This window comes from Toxotes jaculatrix, chromosome 14 (genome assembly GCF_017976425.1).
Source record: "Toxotes jaculatrix isolate fToxJac2 chromosome 14, fToxJac2.pri, whole genome shotgun sequence".
Taxonomy (NCBI): Eukaryota; Metazoa; Chordata; class Actinopteri; family Toxotidae; genus Toxotes; species Toxotes jaculatrix.
In genome coordinates, this window is record NC_054407.1 from 22,132,649 (window position 1) to 22,150,611 (window position 17,963).

General features: G+C 41.5%; 1 protein-coding gene across 1 annotated transcript in view; it reads right to left on the bottom strand.

Annotated features, from left to right (window-relative positions):
• Positions 1-2,110: 2,110 nt before the first annotated feature.
• The window catches only part of LOC121192776 (contactin-associated protein-like 4), a 74,228-nt gene continuing 58,375 nt past the window's right edge, over positions 2,111-17,963 (bottom strand). The window contains exons 18-24 of the mRNA XM_041054651.1: positions 14,357-14,596; positions 13,353-13,577; positions 11,607-11,740; positions 8,861-8,948; positions 5,548-5,766; positions 4,115-4,186; positions 2,111-3,283 (exon numbers count right to left, since the gene is read on the bottom strand). Of these exons, the coding sequence (XP_040910585.1) occupies positions 3,087-3,283; positions 4,115-4,186; positions 5,548-5,766; positions 8,861-8,948; positions 11,607-11,740; positions 13,353-13,577; positions 14,357-14,596 (1,175 nt within the window). The 3' untranslated portion in view covers positions 2,111-3,086. The remainder of the gene's footprint in view (positions 3,284-4,114; positions 4,187-5,547; positions 5,767-8,860; positions 8,949-11,606; positions 11,741-13,352; positions 13,578-14,356; positions 14,597-17,963) is intronic.

A 17,963-nucleotide genomic window follows, 5' to 3' on the forward strand; every position in this document is an offset into this window, starting at 1 on the left:
AAAACAAACATTTTTTTTACAAGTTTCTTTTTTTATTTTCATGAAACAGGATTTTGTCTGTAACCAAACAACCAGAATATGGTTCAAATCTTCTGGATATTATATTCCCCCCACCCACTCCCTTTAAAAAAAAAAAAAAAAAGAAGAAAAGAAAAGCCATGTCACTCAGACTCACTGACATCACTGTTATTCACCAGTCACCAATACTATGTACCAAGGCCGGACGATATGTCAAATGAATTCAAATTTTTGTTTTTTAATGATGTGTCTGCCATGGAACAGACCAACGCGCTGTGTAAAGTTTGTAAAAACTCTAACAGAACAAAAAAAGCAGCAACAGGACAAGCCTGTCCCAGCACCTGCTAGCTCCCAAAACCACAGCAAAAAGCAACAAACTTCAGCTGCCTAATTTTCCAGTGTCACGACGAATGACAAGACAGATTGACGTTGATATTGTTGTTTGTTGATATCACACATATGTGGTATATATATATATATATTGTCTTTATAAAGAAAACCATTTTTGAACCAAGTTTTGTCTTGAGCTCATGTGAACAGGAAAGAAACTGATCAAAATCATAAATTATCCATATCACTGAAAAAAAACTGAGATGTGATTATTTGGCCATGTCGCCCAGCCCTACTATGCACCATGACATTATCACAGCTACCCTGACAGCCAGTAACGAGAAATCAAACCATCAGCAAAATCTTGACTTTTGAAATTTAAACATTGTACAGAAGCACCAAAGCAGGCCAAAGAAAGCTATCACTGTTATGACTCTGTTCTTCTCTCATTATGGTTCAACAGATCATCTTCAGGCTCAGTTTTATCAGCTGACAACTTAAAGGTCTGATTCAGACCTTTGTCTCTTGTTAGTTATATGTTGATGATTATTACCTTTTTTTTTTTTCCTGCCAGGTTACCGTGATGGCACGCTACGTTTGCTTATTCGCATTTTCTAATTAGCACTATACACAAAGTAGCTTGTGTAGTGTTTTGTGGATATTTGTTGTTTTTTCACTTCTGTATCAAGCAACTTTTTGTCAGGAGATGAAAATAGTAATTTCAAATTAGTTGGACATGTTACCATCTATCTCTTTTGTAGCTGTGTGTGTGTGTGTGTGTGTGTGTGTGTGTGTGTAACAAGGTTGTTTAGTTTTACTCCTCAGTGTGTTTAGAGCGAGCAGCTGTTGCAGAACTGATGCGACAGAGATGCACAGCAGTGATGAGAACTTTCTAAAGTCAGCGACAGAGAAACAGCTGAGAACAATGCCCGAATCAGCGTCTTGTTGTGGGGTGAAAAAATAAATACTCAGAGCTTAAAGATCCACTTTGAAGTTTTTTGAAACTTCTGTCGTTAAAATCCCATCAGTACTTCGGGGTCTCGCAGAGAGACGGTGGTGTGTGTGTGTGTTTGATAAACAGCTGCTGTCGATCCTCTCTGTGCTTCTGAGCTTCCCTCTATCAGCAGCGCTCTTTACACAGGAGCTGAATTAACACACGGAGGGATTTGCTTCATCTTCAGTGTTAATATCAGAACGTGTTTTCATGGCAGCCGTGTCTCCTTGACATCCTGTGTCTCTCGGATTATCTCACTGTCTCATTCTGATCATCTCGCCGCTTTCCATCGACTCACAATCCACCTGTCAACGCTGACGCGATTAGCATTTCAGAAACACATTAACTGTCTCTGCGTGACAGACAGCCACAGTGTTACAGAACCCTGTGCTGCTGTCACTGTTAAAAGCTCTGCTGCTCAGAGACATTTAGAGAGCTGGGAGAGGAAGCTCTCAGCAGGTGGCATGCAGCACGAAGGAGAAAGCTTCTAAGTGGGGGTAGAAAGAGAAAGCAGAATGAACTGGATGTAATGGCTTTTGAACAAACCACAAATGGTAGAAGTCTACAACTGATCACAACTCATGGATGTGATTTGGTTTCCTGCCTGCGCTGTATGCTTCCTATGTTCAGAAAAGAGAGAAGCGGGGGAAAGAACAAACTGAATCCCAACATCAGTCCACCGTTATCCTGATTATGGCTCAGAAACTGTCATTGGAGGAAACATTCACAGTCAACTTTTCATAAATGAGCCCAGACCACAGACTAGAAACCTAGTTTTACTAGAACAAAGTTGTTTGAATCACTTGAACCACGGGAAGGTAAGAAGTCTCACTCTGGTGGTGGAGTTTCTGCAGGAGAAACGGCTTCAGTTCTTCATACGGAGATTTTTCAGAAAGCTTTCTTCAGGGAACGTTGCATCAGAGAGGGAACTCTGAAGTTCTGTAGTCAACCTTCACAGCTTCAGATATCTGTGCAGTTTTAATGAAACCTTTTGCAATGATTTGTGTAACTATGGGTTTAAAAGTTATTTAACTTACAGATTTTTTTTTCCAACACTCATATTTCCCAGTATAATGTTTTGATTTTCACCAAATCAAAATGAAAAGAAAATCTGGGGATGTTAGAGAGATATGATGTTACCAGGCCTCTGCAGCCTGTTCCTCAGCTGAAATTGACACTAGTGGCTCCAGGCTACATTAGTCCAGCAATTACTCCAACAATGTTGTATGACTGCAATGGGTAAATAAGGCAACGACCTGCCAATCTGGAGTTTGCCTCTGTCTCTACGTGTACCCGTCTCTCCCCAGGAGAAACCCAACCACAAGAGGGCGTAGCTTCACAGTATCCCTTCCCGTACACCATAAAAATACTGATACCTCCACTATTTTCAACAGTTCAAAATGACAAAGTGACATTAGCCAGAGATTGTTACAAAGACATTAAATCAACATTTACATTTTTGGAATATTTACAGCTGAAACAGGGATATCAACACCTTTAAGTCCAACACCGTTGCCTGTTTGCATCAGTTTTCACAATCTACAGAAAAGCAACAGAAAGACAACACTGTGTGAATTGTTCTTTTTTTTGCCTCCACATGCCGTAGAACCACTTCTGTAAGGGAAGTGTCTGAGTGGCTCAGAGTGCCATGTAAAGTCCTGAGGAGCGGCAGGACGCCCCCCCGCCCCCGTCTGCACCCTCAGCTCCGTAAACCACCGGTTCATCAGGTCATCGGGGTCTCCAGTTAAATGAAATACTCTTTTCGGTTTTCACTGGAGACGTTCTGGGAGTCAGTCTGGTTGTTGAACGGGAACTCTGGGCTGTCGTCCTGTTTGACTCCCTTCACTTCCTGATTTCGATACGTCTCTTTTCTCCGGTAGAGGAATCTGGCGGTAATCGCCAGGCCAGTCACAATCACAAAGATCACCACGGCTATCACACCTGCAAGGCAGAAGAATTTTAAGACGTACAAGGCTCGGATATTGGATAATTGTCTTTTCAAAGTTTAATATGCATGAATGCTCCGAGACCTGCAGAAACTGCTCCAAAATCAGAACTGTCTGTCCCCTGTGGTACAGTCATTTTCTTTCCTAATGCTTTGATTATCTTGCTAATCTAACTTTCGAGTACATTAAACAGCATTTTAAATCTTTTAAATCTATTGGGCTCCTCTGCTCTGTCGAGCACATCTGGGAACATGAGAGCAGGTTTCATTTAATTGGAATTCAAAAATACGTCTGAAATCAATTTAATACCACATTACGTTATAAAGAGCATGCAATTTTGAGATAACGGCAAAAAAAATCTCTGCCATCAGCAAGTCATTCCTGCACAGGTTTAATTAGGTGAGCTGCCCTTTATGCACTGAGACAGAGTCAGGCCAGTTTAATGGACAGTTTTAAATGACTTTTCTCAGGGTCTCACCTTTTTCTATCTGCACGATTATAGATTGAACCTTTTCAGTCTTCACTTTGAATCAATCAACAAAGTTTCAAAATGGACTCTTGCCTGGAACAACACTTTACTCCTACTGTCCACAGCTTTGTTCACCTGCTTAAAGGTGATGCGTAACGTAACCTTTAAACTTAGCCTTTGGCACTTTGTTAAAATGCATGCAGCAAAAACCATAACAAATGTTAGGTTGCAAGATTAAATATCAGTATGATCGACTATACAGTAAATTGATATGAAGGTCCTGGTGTTATACCAGTGAGACAAAGTGAAATGGGTCCCTGTTCGAGTACAGTGAAAGATGGTGAAATAGTTCAGTACCTCCAATCAAAGCTGAGTCAGTCCTGATGGCATTGACTAAAGGTTGACCTGAACCCACTGAACCAGACTGGTCTACAGCAGAGAAAGAGAAAAAGAGAGTGGAAAGAAAGAAGAAAAAAGAGGACGTTGTTGTAAGAAAGGAAAGCAGAAATGATATAAAGGAAACATGTGAAGTTGGGAAACCAAGAAAACAAAGATTGGAAAAAATCCGGAGACAGGAACACATCATTGAGAGCAGACGGGGAATAACTACAGCACCTCTCCAACTGGCACCTATAAAGCATCACAGACTGCATGAGAATTCACCCAGAGGAAATAAACCCCAAGGGAAACTCCCCGCTGTGGTCCAAATGAATGAAATCATTGATCACACTGTCGTCAGTCTCCCCAAAACAAGAAGCATACTGTATGCGATTAATGAGCCCCTTATGAGCATGGAAAGCTGCTTTCATGCAATTTACACACACAGAAAGTGAAAGACAACAGGAGGCGAGTGCTGCTCCACTCATAGATTAAACCCCAGAGCAGGGAGACAGAAACAGAGATTTCCCCCAACTAACTTCTAATCAGCGATAGTTAAGCAATATAATAAAAAAATGTCCTTGATTTAGAGCGAAATGCTTCACTGGGTGCCATCAACTTTGTGTCGTTGCTCAATTTGCACACTAACAGCTCTGCTGTAGCTGAACCAAGTCTGAGCAGAAGCAAAAAGCCATGTCAAGTCTGAATGTGTTGAGCAGCGCAGCTTGTCATGCTACATAATAAGAGCTTCAGGCTTGACAAGTTAAACCAAAGATATTTTAATGACTCCCAGTCTGGCATACAACACTCACTGTCAGCCGCACTGACTGTGGCCTCTTATTTAATACTGACAGGCTAAAGCTGATGATATTCTGATTTTTTTTTTATTATTGTCAAGAAATTGCATGAAACGACCAAAGCCAACAACGTGTTAATCTGTCTCTAAACACTTTCTGACCTCCCTAACCCTGCCGCACTCAGCAGCAAGCAGAGCTGCTACTGAAGACGCAGATGTTTTAAAAAATGGGTCACAAACATGTTTTCATTTTAAATAAAGGATCTTAAAACAGCTGGGAACTGTCATTTGCTGGGGACTATTTTCAGTGAGGGATTCTTAAACATTTTTTGCTCTAGTGATATTTCAGGCAGCAGGATGGTGTACGAGTGGGAACTGACTAAATATAAACACAGTGTGTGATTTATCTCCACAGGAGATACTTGTTAGATTAGTTAATAGTTGGTTTTGGTCATGTCATAGAATTTTTAACAAGAAGAAATTCATAAAAACACATAATGGACCTCACTTTTCATACGTCACCAAACATTTATTTTTGTTCAGAAACTCTTTACTCGCACTCTCACGTCTGAAAATACACAAAATACAACACCTAACCAACTCCTCCACCCTTTACCTGACAGGTGGTGTGTGTTCTCTGCCGCGTAGGGATTGGCCGAAGCCGAGGAGCCACAGTTGGACTGGACTAAAGGTCCGGTGATGACGACGGGGCTGGTGTCTGGGTGGAGCAGAGCAGCTTTCAGAGGGCTGATGGAGTTAAAGTGGACCACTGACAGACAGCCGGTAAAACCGAGAGACGCCAGCCTGGCCAGGTCTGGATCCAGCCCATCAGAATCTGGAGACAGGGAACTGAATATGTATCACTGCTGTAAACTGTATTTGAAAATGAAAAACATTTTATATTTGAAAGCTCAAAACACATTAAAAGCTCATTTAAATACAATCCTGAGCCTTTTTCTTCAGTTTCATCACAGGATGCTAAAGTACAGTTATAAATCACCAAATGGTACAAGAGGAAAAGTCAGAGTATCACTGAAGTCATTAGGACTCATCATCTGGGAAGAACGAATGTCTGTGTTACATTTCATGGCAATCCATCAAATAGTTGTAGAGATACTTTACTGTGGACCAAGCAGGTGGATGGACTGACTAACTGACACCGCCATGCTGCAGGCGATTTTTAAAGCTGACACATGGTTTGGTAGCTGTAAATGTTTTTATGGCAACCCAACCCCCAGCCCTCCTTCTGCGTCACATTAACTCCTTACATACCCGTATCACACAGGGACAGATTCACTGGCTGAGCTGCAGATCCCCCTGTTATCCCTCATCGGAGGACATAAGCAGCACTACGTCGACTTGAATCGATTGAGCACATAGAAACATGTCATTCACTCATTATCCTCCTCCTCCTCATCTGTTGTGCGTTTGCATGTTGACTCTGCCGACTGTGGCAGCAGGAAACAAACTGACATCAAGTCAGGATCAATCATGCTCACCCCCCCCACCCAGTCCCCAAAGATGCCAAACATACAGTGACACACACCCTCATTACAGTATACACTGTCAGTGATTCAGCCTCCAGTCTCCATCTATCACTGCACGAGACAGATGTGCTCTCCCGCCCTCTATCTGTTCATTTTATTGACTTGAATCCCTTCATCATTCACCTCCACTGCTTCACGGCAGCGTAAACAGCAGCTGCGAAGGCCGACGTTACGGCTGTAACCGGCTGCATCAGTGTCTGTTTGGATGACTGAGAGGTGACTGTGGTTTTACCAGGACACATCTGCACGTTGATGAGAGCAGCCGGCGACATTACTGCAGCCTGCGAGCTCAGCTGAGACACTCCTCACTCCATCACCCCCCTCTCTGTCTCTCTGTATTCCTTCCGGGTCCATTAGTTAGGCTGATGGATGATAGGGTTGGCAGGGAACGACAGAAAATCCACTTTCCTGCTGCTTTTCTGATCCTGAGCTGACTCTGCCTCTTCTGGTTTGACAGAGGAGACGACCGGTCACACGCTGACATGACGGGGTTAAAACACACAGTGCTACACTGAGCTGAGCTACTCTCTGAGGATTTACATCCAAAAACACAAAAGATCTTGAGAGAAATTGTATAAAATTAAATAGAATAGAAAGGGTTGTTTTTTTTTTGATAGATATGGATATTTGAAAAAACTAAACACCAGTATGTTTTGGCATGAAGCTGCTGCCTAAAGTTTTGAGCACTGATAGAACAGAGAACCCTCTGAATTACAGTCTGAAACCACAGTCAAGGTCTCTCTCTCGAATCCAAAGAAAAAAAAATCATAACATATTTTCATGCTTTCAAGGGATGTTTTTTAAGTTTAAGGGCTTCACATGGACAACTGCTGGACTGTGGAAAATTCATGCAAGAAAAATAAACAAGCTTCTTATTATCTTGCACAACACGGTTACACGATTATAGTAAAGGGCAAGGAAACACTTTGACAGAATACACCCGGGAAAAATTAATCATTGTCTTACTTGGTATAACTTCATAGCACTGAAGGACACCGCTGATGACAGCTAGTTTAAAAAATCTGCTTCAAGTTTCACTACTAATAACCCGTGTGTTTCCTTTTAAATTGAGAGTGTGTTGCTGTGACTGTCTTATCAGAGAGCTGTGACAGCAGCCTGCGGCTCCTCAGCCCCTCGTGTTATTAACAGCTTATATCTCAGTCTGTCCCTGATGGAGCCGCTCAGAGAGAACATGAATAAGTCATGACAGAGCAAATTACTGTCTCACCCCGACTCTGTTACAAGTCCCTGTCCAGGACTACACAGCTAAATGGATAAAGCATGGCACTAAAACACCCTGGGTTGGTGAAACTTTGCAATAAAGCATCCATTAAATGGACTATCTTCTGTTCACTTCTGTAAAAGTAATGAGGGAGAGGCAGCGTGTGGTGGCCATAGGAGTTTTATAAAGGAAAAGGAGAAGTGATCCACACACTGAGTAGTGCAAGCTGCCAAAAATGCAACGAGGCCACATTTTGACCTTTAAGTTTTTCATCTGGAAGTTAGAGTTTGGACAAAGTCTGAGCTCCTGGACAGCAAATCACGTTTATCTTATAATTTACCCACAATGCATATTTCAATAAAATGTCCAAATCCCATATAATCAGAGAACAGCTACAACAACTAAGGATATCTATCCAGAAGTTTGATCCAGCAATCAGCTCACCGTCTATAGTCCAGAATCTTTTACCTGTACACTGCAATGCAGGTGTTTTTAAAGTCACACACTGAAAATACTATTACTCTTTGTCTACCATGGTTTTAAACTCTTCTCATTACCATTAGAAAGTGAAAATGTTGTTAAGTCAAGGCTATTACTGGTGTCTGAAGTCATCTACTTCTCAAAGTCAGTCAGTCAGGAGAAAATCTGGATTGTTTAAGGAGAAAGTTAGTGACTCTGTTGTATTGTATTGTATTGTATTTCATCAATCTGTAAGGCTTCAACATTCATTTAATAACTGGGTAACAGAGTGATCTGGATGTAAGAGAGAACATAACTGAAAGGTCCGAGAAACGGTTCCTGCAGTAATCGTGCACACGTCCGACAACATTAGCATCAACTCTCCGCCGGCTCACTGCACGCTGTTATAGATGTGAGCCTCAGCTCCAAACGTAACACCAGAGCTTACAAATTTTGTGGCTGTATCCGACATCACTGTCTGCTGAGCCAGTTTCTGTTTACATTTCAACTCTGCCCTACTTAGCAGATAAAGTAAAGTGATTTGATTTTCATCTTAGCGCTAACAGCTCTGTAGATTTACATAAGAAAGCGCACGCTGCTTGTCAGATGAGGCCAAAGTTCTTTGAGCTGTTATTCAAATGAGTGTGAGTGCTCTCTGAGTAAAAAGGCCTTGTCTTTGCTTTTACTGCCTCCTCACTTACCGTGCACTCTGCCCAGCACCAGCGACTTGATGGCGTTGAATTCTCCGTCAGAGGTCAGGTTGAAGTCTTCTCTGACATTTTGGTCGATCTGAAACAACCAACACATTTTCCTTATTGATTGTGGGGGAAAAGATTTTTGTTGCCTCATTAGACTAATTAAATAAAAAAAAAACACTTTAAAATCACTCAGTAAGTTTTGGCAGAGTAGCATTCAAAACTGAAACTGAAATCTGAATTTGGAACTGCGCTTGCTCATAGTAGAATTTTTAGAACAGTGCTCAGCTTCCCCTTTGTTTCATCCATACTTTCAGTGAAAAACATTCAGTCATCCGGGGTGAAATTCTCCACTGGAGATTATTTTAATGAGGGCTGCTCTACTGAGAGAGTCTCACCATGTGGCAGCGGAGAGGAAAGCTAGTCAGAGCCCAAACTAACTTCAGCATTTAAAGGACATTTAACACCAAAGCCTGAAGAGACTTTACTACAGTCTATTTGGCTCTGTGAGTACAAATTATAAAAGCTGATCACTGTAATTAGGTATTGCTTGACTTGAATCTCAGACTAAAGTAAGATCAAATAGGTAGTATTCTTAAAATACTTTATTACCTCATTTCAAATGTGATATCCAGAGATGAGAAACACATCAGATGGAAACAGTGAGATGTTTCCATTTCAACTATCTATTGAACTAAACAAGGTTTCTGTGTGTCAGTTAAAATACAGCTTTATGTAAGAATATGTGCAATGTGAGTATAGTTGAGTATATAATCAAGGTCTTAAAATTGGATTTTGACTCAGGGCTCTTAGATAAAGCATAATGCAGGACCCACCTTTGTTGATTTTGTTCTTTATTGGTGCAAATTTGCAAAAAAAATATCTGTGATTAATCAGATTACCAAAAGCCACTGACAGGCAGTGAACCTGGGACTATTGGGAGAGAGGGAAATGAAAGTGCTTTTCAGCCTGGTATAAATTAACTCTTAAAGAATGGGGTCAGTTGAATGTTCACTGTTTACATACATACTGTATCCAAGTGAAGAGTTTCTGTTTTCAAAACTGATCTTTGCTGACAAACACAACGTCAAACAGTTGCTAGTAAAATGTATGAGAAGCAGTAGGTGTTGTTGGTGACAAGCCTGCTCTGCTAATATCAAACAATAAGCTCTGGGTAAAGTTTCCTGCCTTAAACTGATATGATTTATTTTACAATCCGTTTCTGGAGATTATGACCTGGAGTATTTCTCCTCCGGCGTCTGACCAGAGTGGACTAACTGGAGCATGCTGCTCAGAGAAACACACTGGACTCTGGTCTCTCTGAAAACAGTTGCAGGAACAGAGGAAACGATGTATTTGCAGCCCAGAGAGAGTCAATTTTTCAAAGGGACATCAGCTCAGTGGAGAGGATATGACACAGTCCGGTTATGAGACCAGGGTGGAGACTGGATGCTGCTGGTCATCAGGAAACAGCTCGGCGAAACACCTCGTCGAGGTTCACCTGACGTCCCCAGAGTATGTTGCTAACGATATAATGATTCAAGGTGATGGAAACTATATCGTATGAGATGCACCTCATATTTCACTGGAGCGTCACAACACAGTGACTCAGGAGGCTGCACCCATGCAAGACGAGGTCACCTTGTATTTCATCTCACTGTGTTGATAATTATACTGATGTTCAGGTTGCTGGCTCCTGGTTAGATGAAGTTAACCTCATATATCATCTGAGGCTGTTGTTAACAAGATAAGAGATTCACTAGATCCAGATATGATTAAGATGCTTCATATTTCATCTGGAGCTGTTTTAATGTGTAGTTTGTCCCTGCTGCCCTGCCGTAGCTCTGGTGTCATCACAGGGGCTTAATGATGGCAGAGAGGAACCATACAGTGCTCTAGAGATGGGACTTTGTTTGTTCTCGCTTCTTTACTGATTAAAATTATACACGAAGACACACGTGATCTACAATGTGTCTCTGGCAGATCATTAGTTCCAGTATTCTAACATTTCAGAGTATATTAGCTGGAGTGACAGCAGGCAACTCATTATCTCAAAACTAGGAAAACAAATCAATTTAAATGCCATGTACCCAAAACTGTCACTTTTGCGCTGGATTGTTAAAAGTTCGACACAAATTGTTTTCATTTATTTAGAACTACTTTTCCTGTTTTTTTTTTTTGTTGTTGTTTTTTTTTAACACAAAAACCCAAAACAAATTCAAGCTCTGTTCAATCTGTAAGTCAGCACAAATTCAGAAAAGTAGAATTAGATTTGAGCAGGAGGGCACCTTCAAACCATTTCCAACCAACAAGGTGCAACAGGATACAGGCAACACTGTTTTATTCTTAAAATGATGCAAACCATATCGCTCTTTGTCTCTATGTGGGTGTGTGAGTGAGTGTGAGAGTGTGTGAGTGTGTGAGTATGAGAGTGTGTGAGTGTGAGTGTGAGTGTGAGTGTGTGAGAGTGTGTGTGTGAGTGTGTGAGTGTGAGAGTGTGAGAGTGTGTGAGTGTGAGAGTGTGAGAGTGTGAGAGTGTGTGAGTGTGAGTGTGAGTGTGTGTGTGTGTGTGTGTGTGTGTGTGTGTGTGAGTGTGTGTGAGAGTGTGAGAGTGTGTGAGTGTGTGTGTGAGTGTGTGTGTGTGTGAGAGTGTGTGAGTGTGTGTGTGAGTGTGAGAGTGTGAGAGTGTGAGTGTGAGTGTGAGTGTGTGTGTGTGTGTGTGTGTGTGTGAGAGAGTGTGTGAATGTGTTACCTGCACAGACACTGAGTCTGTCAGTCTCCTGATGGTAACAGTGTGTAGTTGTCCGTTGGCCACATTCCTCACTCTGCTCCTCAACACCTCTGCTTCTCTGCTGCTGTCCAGCTTGTACCTCACCTCCAGCTTATCTTCACACAGAAAGAGACACACAACACACAAAGTTTTTTGTTTTTTTTTTCTATTTAAACTTTTTCTTCTCATGAAAATCAGACCCGGGTCTTATTCTCTAATCTTTACTTATGATTTTTAAAGATGAATTCAGTATCTGAATTTTTCTTATATTCAGAGCACTAAGAGCAGATTTAATGTGATGTCTGTGGACTTTTAAAATGAAAAAGGAGAATAAGAAATTACACATTGTCCTTCAAATGCAAACATAATAACATTTAGCATAATTTTCAATTACAGAAGAAGGGATAATTATTTGGTGTAAGAGCTCATCCAGTTAGCTGCTCTTTCTGATAACAAATACATTTTTGAAAACAGATTGACAAAGGATGTCTGTGTTTGGTCTGAGGAGGTTTAACGGCAGCAGGGGGCATAAGAAATAAATGAGCCGAACAAGAGAAAGCTCTCAGGGATTTAATTGGACACTTCAGTTTAAGAACATTTACCTGACAACTCCACGGTCAGCACGAAACCTTAATGCTCTGCTGTCCATCAGCTTTGAGTCATTAACACCAGAAAAAAAAATCCATTTACAGCTAATCCAGCAGCAGAGTGCCAGTTTTAGTGGTTTAAAGTCAAAGTGCCTCCTACTACTCTTAAAAGCCAAATTCACAACATAATCATTGAACTCAAAAGTTTATAAAACACGTCAGCGAGTTTTCTGCTGTTTTCTTCTGCAGCACACTGATCTGTCACCCATTAACAGCCCACCCAACTTTTATTCCCTCAGCATCACTCATCGGGTCTCACTGATAAAACCAGTCAGAGACAAAACATAACAGCCGACCCAGATGGACAGACTGAAAAAGGCTGATGGGGTGAATCCAGAGAGAGGAAAGATCTGACAGATCCCCATAGATCTGGGAAAGCTGCAGAGCAAAGGATGAGGAGGAAAGAGAGAATGGCAGGGAGGGAGATGGAGAGGAGAGGAGGATGAGAGGTCGATATCACAAGAAGATGACAGGGATGGGAGAGAGAAGAAGATGAGAAGAAGAGGGGAGGAGAGGCGAGATGAGAGGCTGAGAGGAGATGTGAGGAGAGGAAAGTAAAGAAAGAAGAAGAAAAGGAAAAGACTTGACAACATTTTTGATTTTAGGTTTGAAAATGTGGACAAAAAGAATAAAATAAGGGAGAGAAACAACCAACCAAGGAAAAGACAGAGAAGTGACGAGTTGTAATTAACTGAAATGTGATGGATGAGTGGCGTGGGAACTAGAAAAAGATGTTCAGAGTGTGCAAGAAGACTGGAAGGGAGACAGAGACAAACGGAAGATGCTTTTCATAAATAAGGATATTCAATTTCAAGTCTGAAATGTCCTGGAGGAGAATGAAAAGGATGTGAAAAGAGGCAGGAGGAGAGGTGGATAAGAGGGGTTTTTTTTTCTACCAAAGATGATAGACTTAATCTTGTGTGCAATCTTCTTTAAAAAAGGATTTGAAAAAATAAAAACTGGAGAAACGAGAAGTCAGGGTGGAGAAGAAGGTTGAAAAGACAAAGATGCTCCAGCTGGAGCTTGGACACCCATCACGCAAACAAGCTCTTTCAAAATAAAAGCCTTGTGTCCTCCTCACCGTGCTTGTTGATGAGCAGGGCCAGGTACTCTCTGTAGTAGGAGCTGACGTAGAGCAGCAGAGCCGGACTCTGGTTCGTCCTGAAGTTCAGCGAGACGTTCTCTCCTCTCAGAGTCACGTCAGAGTAGATGGAGGACGGCAGGGCGCTGCTGTTCCTGATTAACTCGTACGGCTCCTTGAAGGTGTAGCTGACAGACGTCCCTGACTTGAAGGTGGCCGACACCTCTGGAGGGAGAGGGAAAGTCACAGAGAGGCTCATTACACAGAAATGCAAAAGAAAAATGAAAGCAGATTATGGAAGATAAAGTACAGGCCCACATCGATCTCCAAGGCAGCTCTTCCTATCACATAATGCCACATTAAAAAGCTTTCATTTTGGACCACTGATCACCATCACCACCATCTTACAGACTACAAGTGTAGTTAAACCTAGACAGACAGAATAGTCTCACATTTTTTTTACTTTTCCTGTGTTGTATGTGGAGTTTTGATATCTGTAAAAAGGTATATTTGTGGTTTCAAGTACAAAAAAGCATCTCAGTTTAGTCTGACATCCCCTCTTTCTCCTCATCTCCGGTATGTCAGGAAAAATAAACTTCAGTCTCTAATTTTACTGTCACTGGACTGTGCAATAATATATTAGATGCCTGACATCCAACTATTGTGCAGTGTTTCCTTGACATTTCTCTGTCATGTACCTTGCTCAGTCAGGTCAGCAACTGAATGAAAAAAAAAAAAACATTGGATGGTAGGTCTTGATCTGCAGATTCACAAACTCTGCTCACTTCCATCAACGCTTTCACTCTCCTCCTAAAGAAGGGAGGGGGTGTGACACTATGCAACATGTAAAGTGCTCAGACAGGTCTCACAGAGAGAGGTCAAGGCAGACAGCACTACTAATGTTGCCTGAGCTAAAGTTACATTTCTGATAAAATAAACAGCTTCAGCTTTATAAGGACTCTGACAGCTTTGTCTTGCTCGAGGACATAAGATGTGGACAGTACCCGCATGGCAGAAGACTCCGGTGTAGGCTGACAGGCCGCAGTCACAGTGGAAGCCGTTGGCTCTCTCCACACAGCGGCCCTGGTTCTGGCAGAGCGAGCCGTAGCTGCTACAGTGACCCGGGCAGCCGGGCCGAACCCCGGGTGTGATCTTCGCCCTCTCCTCCAGGTCCAGTGTGACGCCGTTCAGCTGCAGAGAGCGAATACAGCCCCGAAAGCCCTTCTGCCTGGACGCTGTGCCGCCTGACAACATCAAAACATCGCATGGTGTTTATTGCTTTATATTTCATGCCGAAATGTAAAATGCTACGCTTTTACATTTCCTGTGTAGCTGAAACTGTTATATTGCAAACACCACAAACAATCAGTGGCAAAGCATGTAGCAATCAAAGCTAGCACTCCAAAGATCGAACAAATATTCTTGTCTGTCTTCTTTTCCCCAGCCTTTTTTTCCGTTTTCTTTGGGTGTTGACAAGTCTGCTTTCTCTGGTTTTTCATTTCCCCTCCTCCTGTCATCTACAGCAGATCCACATGTCGCCTCTGTTCCCCCAGAAGCTCCAAACTGTCAACACTCTTCTTATGAAATGACACAACAATGAAACAGCCATGAGGCAACAAGCTGTAGGTGGAAAACTGATTTGGGGACATAACTTTCATCAGCTGTCTTTGGATCTGTCTGTAAAGCATCACTCTAGCCGTTGACAGGCTAACTTGGTGGTTGGCTGCCTTTCTGAATAAATATCTGTCTGTGTGTCTGGTCATACGTCTGTCTGTGTGGAGTAGGAAGATTTTCTTCCCTTTCCATCACTTTTCCTTGCACCATCTCCAGCACCTCACTTGCAATTTGTCAGATTTCTTTTAATAATAGCTACAGGACGGCGAATAGTATCAAAAATACATGTCCACCTTTCCACACACGCGTACTGTGCTCTCACATGTGATGGCACATCAGGAGTTCAAACCTGACAGCCTGCCATTTCTGCATAGATCACAAGTTGAAACTGTTCTTGTCCTCGGAGTTCGTGCCGGCACTTTGCTCTCAGCGCTCAAAGATGACAACTTCCTGCGGCTCAGCAGCAGAAGCATTTCACACTAATTAATCAGTGAGCTCTGTTAGACTCCTCTCTCTGCTCTATTACAAGGCGACTAAACGAGTAAAGCCAGTCAATTGTTCAAACAGGTGTGAAACACAAAAGGAGAAATATCACAGAGATGAAAACTTATTCTGTTGGCATTCTTCTCTACGTCTGTACTTACGTCTACAATTTACTCCATTGTAAGGAGATCTTATGCTGCACAGTATCTCATATTCTGCTCTGGAAAGGCACTTCACAATGTTTTTGCTAATTGAAAGGGCACTCTTCATGGCATTTTGTTTTTCTCGTTCTCACCCCACTACAACGGCAACTCACAGGGCACTGCATTACATCTTCATTTAAAGGGCACTTTATCTTGTTTTCCTGCTTGTGAGGGCAGCTTCGGGGGCACTTCTTTCCAGATTGCCACATATGGAGGCATTCGACAGGGCACATCATCCCCATGTTTGCTCTCTTGAAGGGGCATCATCAGGTCAAATGTTCATCCAAAACTTTCCTTTATGACAAAATACCTTCAAAATTAAACACATTATCATGTGAAGAACTGCTGTGTCTAAATACAGCCTCACAGAGATGCTAGTGTGGCTGCGGACTTGTTGTCAATGAATAGATTAATTGTTTGAGCTATGAAAAAGTGCAAAGTCAATTCATAGAAGAAAATAGTGTATTCAGTTTACTGTTATACAGAAAAGAGGAAAGCAGCAAATCTTCAGAACAATAATCTGGAACCGAAGAATGTGAGACTTTACTGACTGATGAATCACCTAAATGACTAATTTAAAAATATTGGCTGTTATTTCATTTTCTGTTGATTTACCTTTTGTTTCAGTATGAATAGATCAACAGATATAAAGATAATTTGACTCTGGGATGACACTGAAGATTTGTTGAAATCCAACAATACCTCAAAAGCTAGACGATTAAACCAGGTTTTCTTTTAAACTAATAGGAAATAGAGTGTTTACAGAACCATTCACAGGACACACAGAACACATTTCTGAACACACCAGCAACACTGATGCCAGTTCAGCATCAATAAACAGCTTATCTATCCAAACCAGGCAATACAACAAATAATGTAAAATGCTGTTTGCAATGAATGCAAAAATCTGTCACTTGAAACTGCTGCGTGTGGATATTTTACACATACAGATATCAGGCAATAAAAAGCAATCCTGTGGCTTACAAATCCACGTAAGGCAATAACATGGGTTATTAACTGAGATAATTCAGTGTCTTATAAATCTGTACAAGGAATAATTAAAGCACATAAATACACAGTTTATGAAATTATGGCTTATGAATTCATACAAAACAACACTATACAATTAAAGTGCAGTGTTGTTAAGGACTGACTGCCCCATAAAGACACTGCACATGACAGTACAGCTTAGTTGTTCAACATGCATGCAGAGATTAGACATCTTTCCTTATGAATTCGTCAAAGGCGGGCAGCTCATAAATAAGCTGTTCATAACAACATCGCTTGTTCAGCGATGTTGTGGCTTATGATTGCAGAAAAGCTGAGTGGATATTCATGCTTATTTACACATACTGTAAACTGTGCACTTCACATTTATATTTCAGGAAGAGAGCCGACGCTCTAAATAACGCTTTCAAGTACAGTTTAACCGAAAATACATTTTACTTGTTACTGTAAAACAGGGTGGAAATTCTTCATATCTGCACATCAAGTCGTGACCCTCAAGTCAAATATTCAGCACATTTCCATTCAAACACATAAAGCTGTCAGTATTCCACTGTACTCTATAATTCAGAGGTAAACATGTACGGGTCTGGCTGATGGTGGTGACCTGCTGGCTATTCACAAGGGATTATCAGCTGAACACGTTCAGCCAATCAATGTCCACCTCGATATCCCTGCTTCTCCCGCCGTCGCTGCCGCCTCCATCCAATCTCATCAGTGTTTGTTGGTTTGTTTTCCCTCCACAGTGTGTTTACTGATATGAAGTGACATGCATAATATTTGGAGAATGATAAAACCTGATAATAACGGAAAGATGGATTTTTTTTTTTTTCCTCCCTGCAGATCTACACACAGACTCAGAGGTTGAATAGAGAATCAGACTCTAAGTGATGAAACTGAGATAAACAGAGGTGCAGTACTGATGAAGCTGGTAGTTTGATATTCTCAGTCTACATTTTGTTCATTACTTGACTTCTTGCTAATGAACAACTTAGAGGTTCAGATTTATTTACAGGTTATTTAAAGACCCTCGCTGCAAGAACTCACATTGCACACTACATATAATCACTGCTCACTGCTGCATTTTTATTTATGAAATGTGATTATTGCTCATTGATCAAAAAATAGCAGCACTTTTAGACCCAGTGGTGCTGAGCAGCTGGTGGCATCTGGTCAATGGGAGTGTAGGACTTTGAATCTGAGAATTTGTTTATAGGATTGAAAGAGGAGGCCAGATTTGTTACCATCTTGAATCCTGGATCTCTGTCTGTCAGGAGTTTGCACTGTGGATGAAGACGTAGTAGGA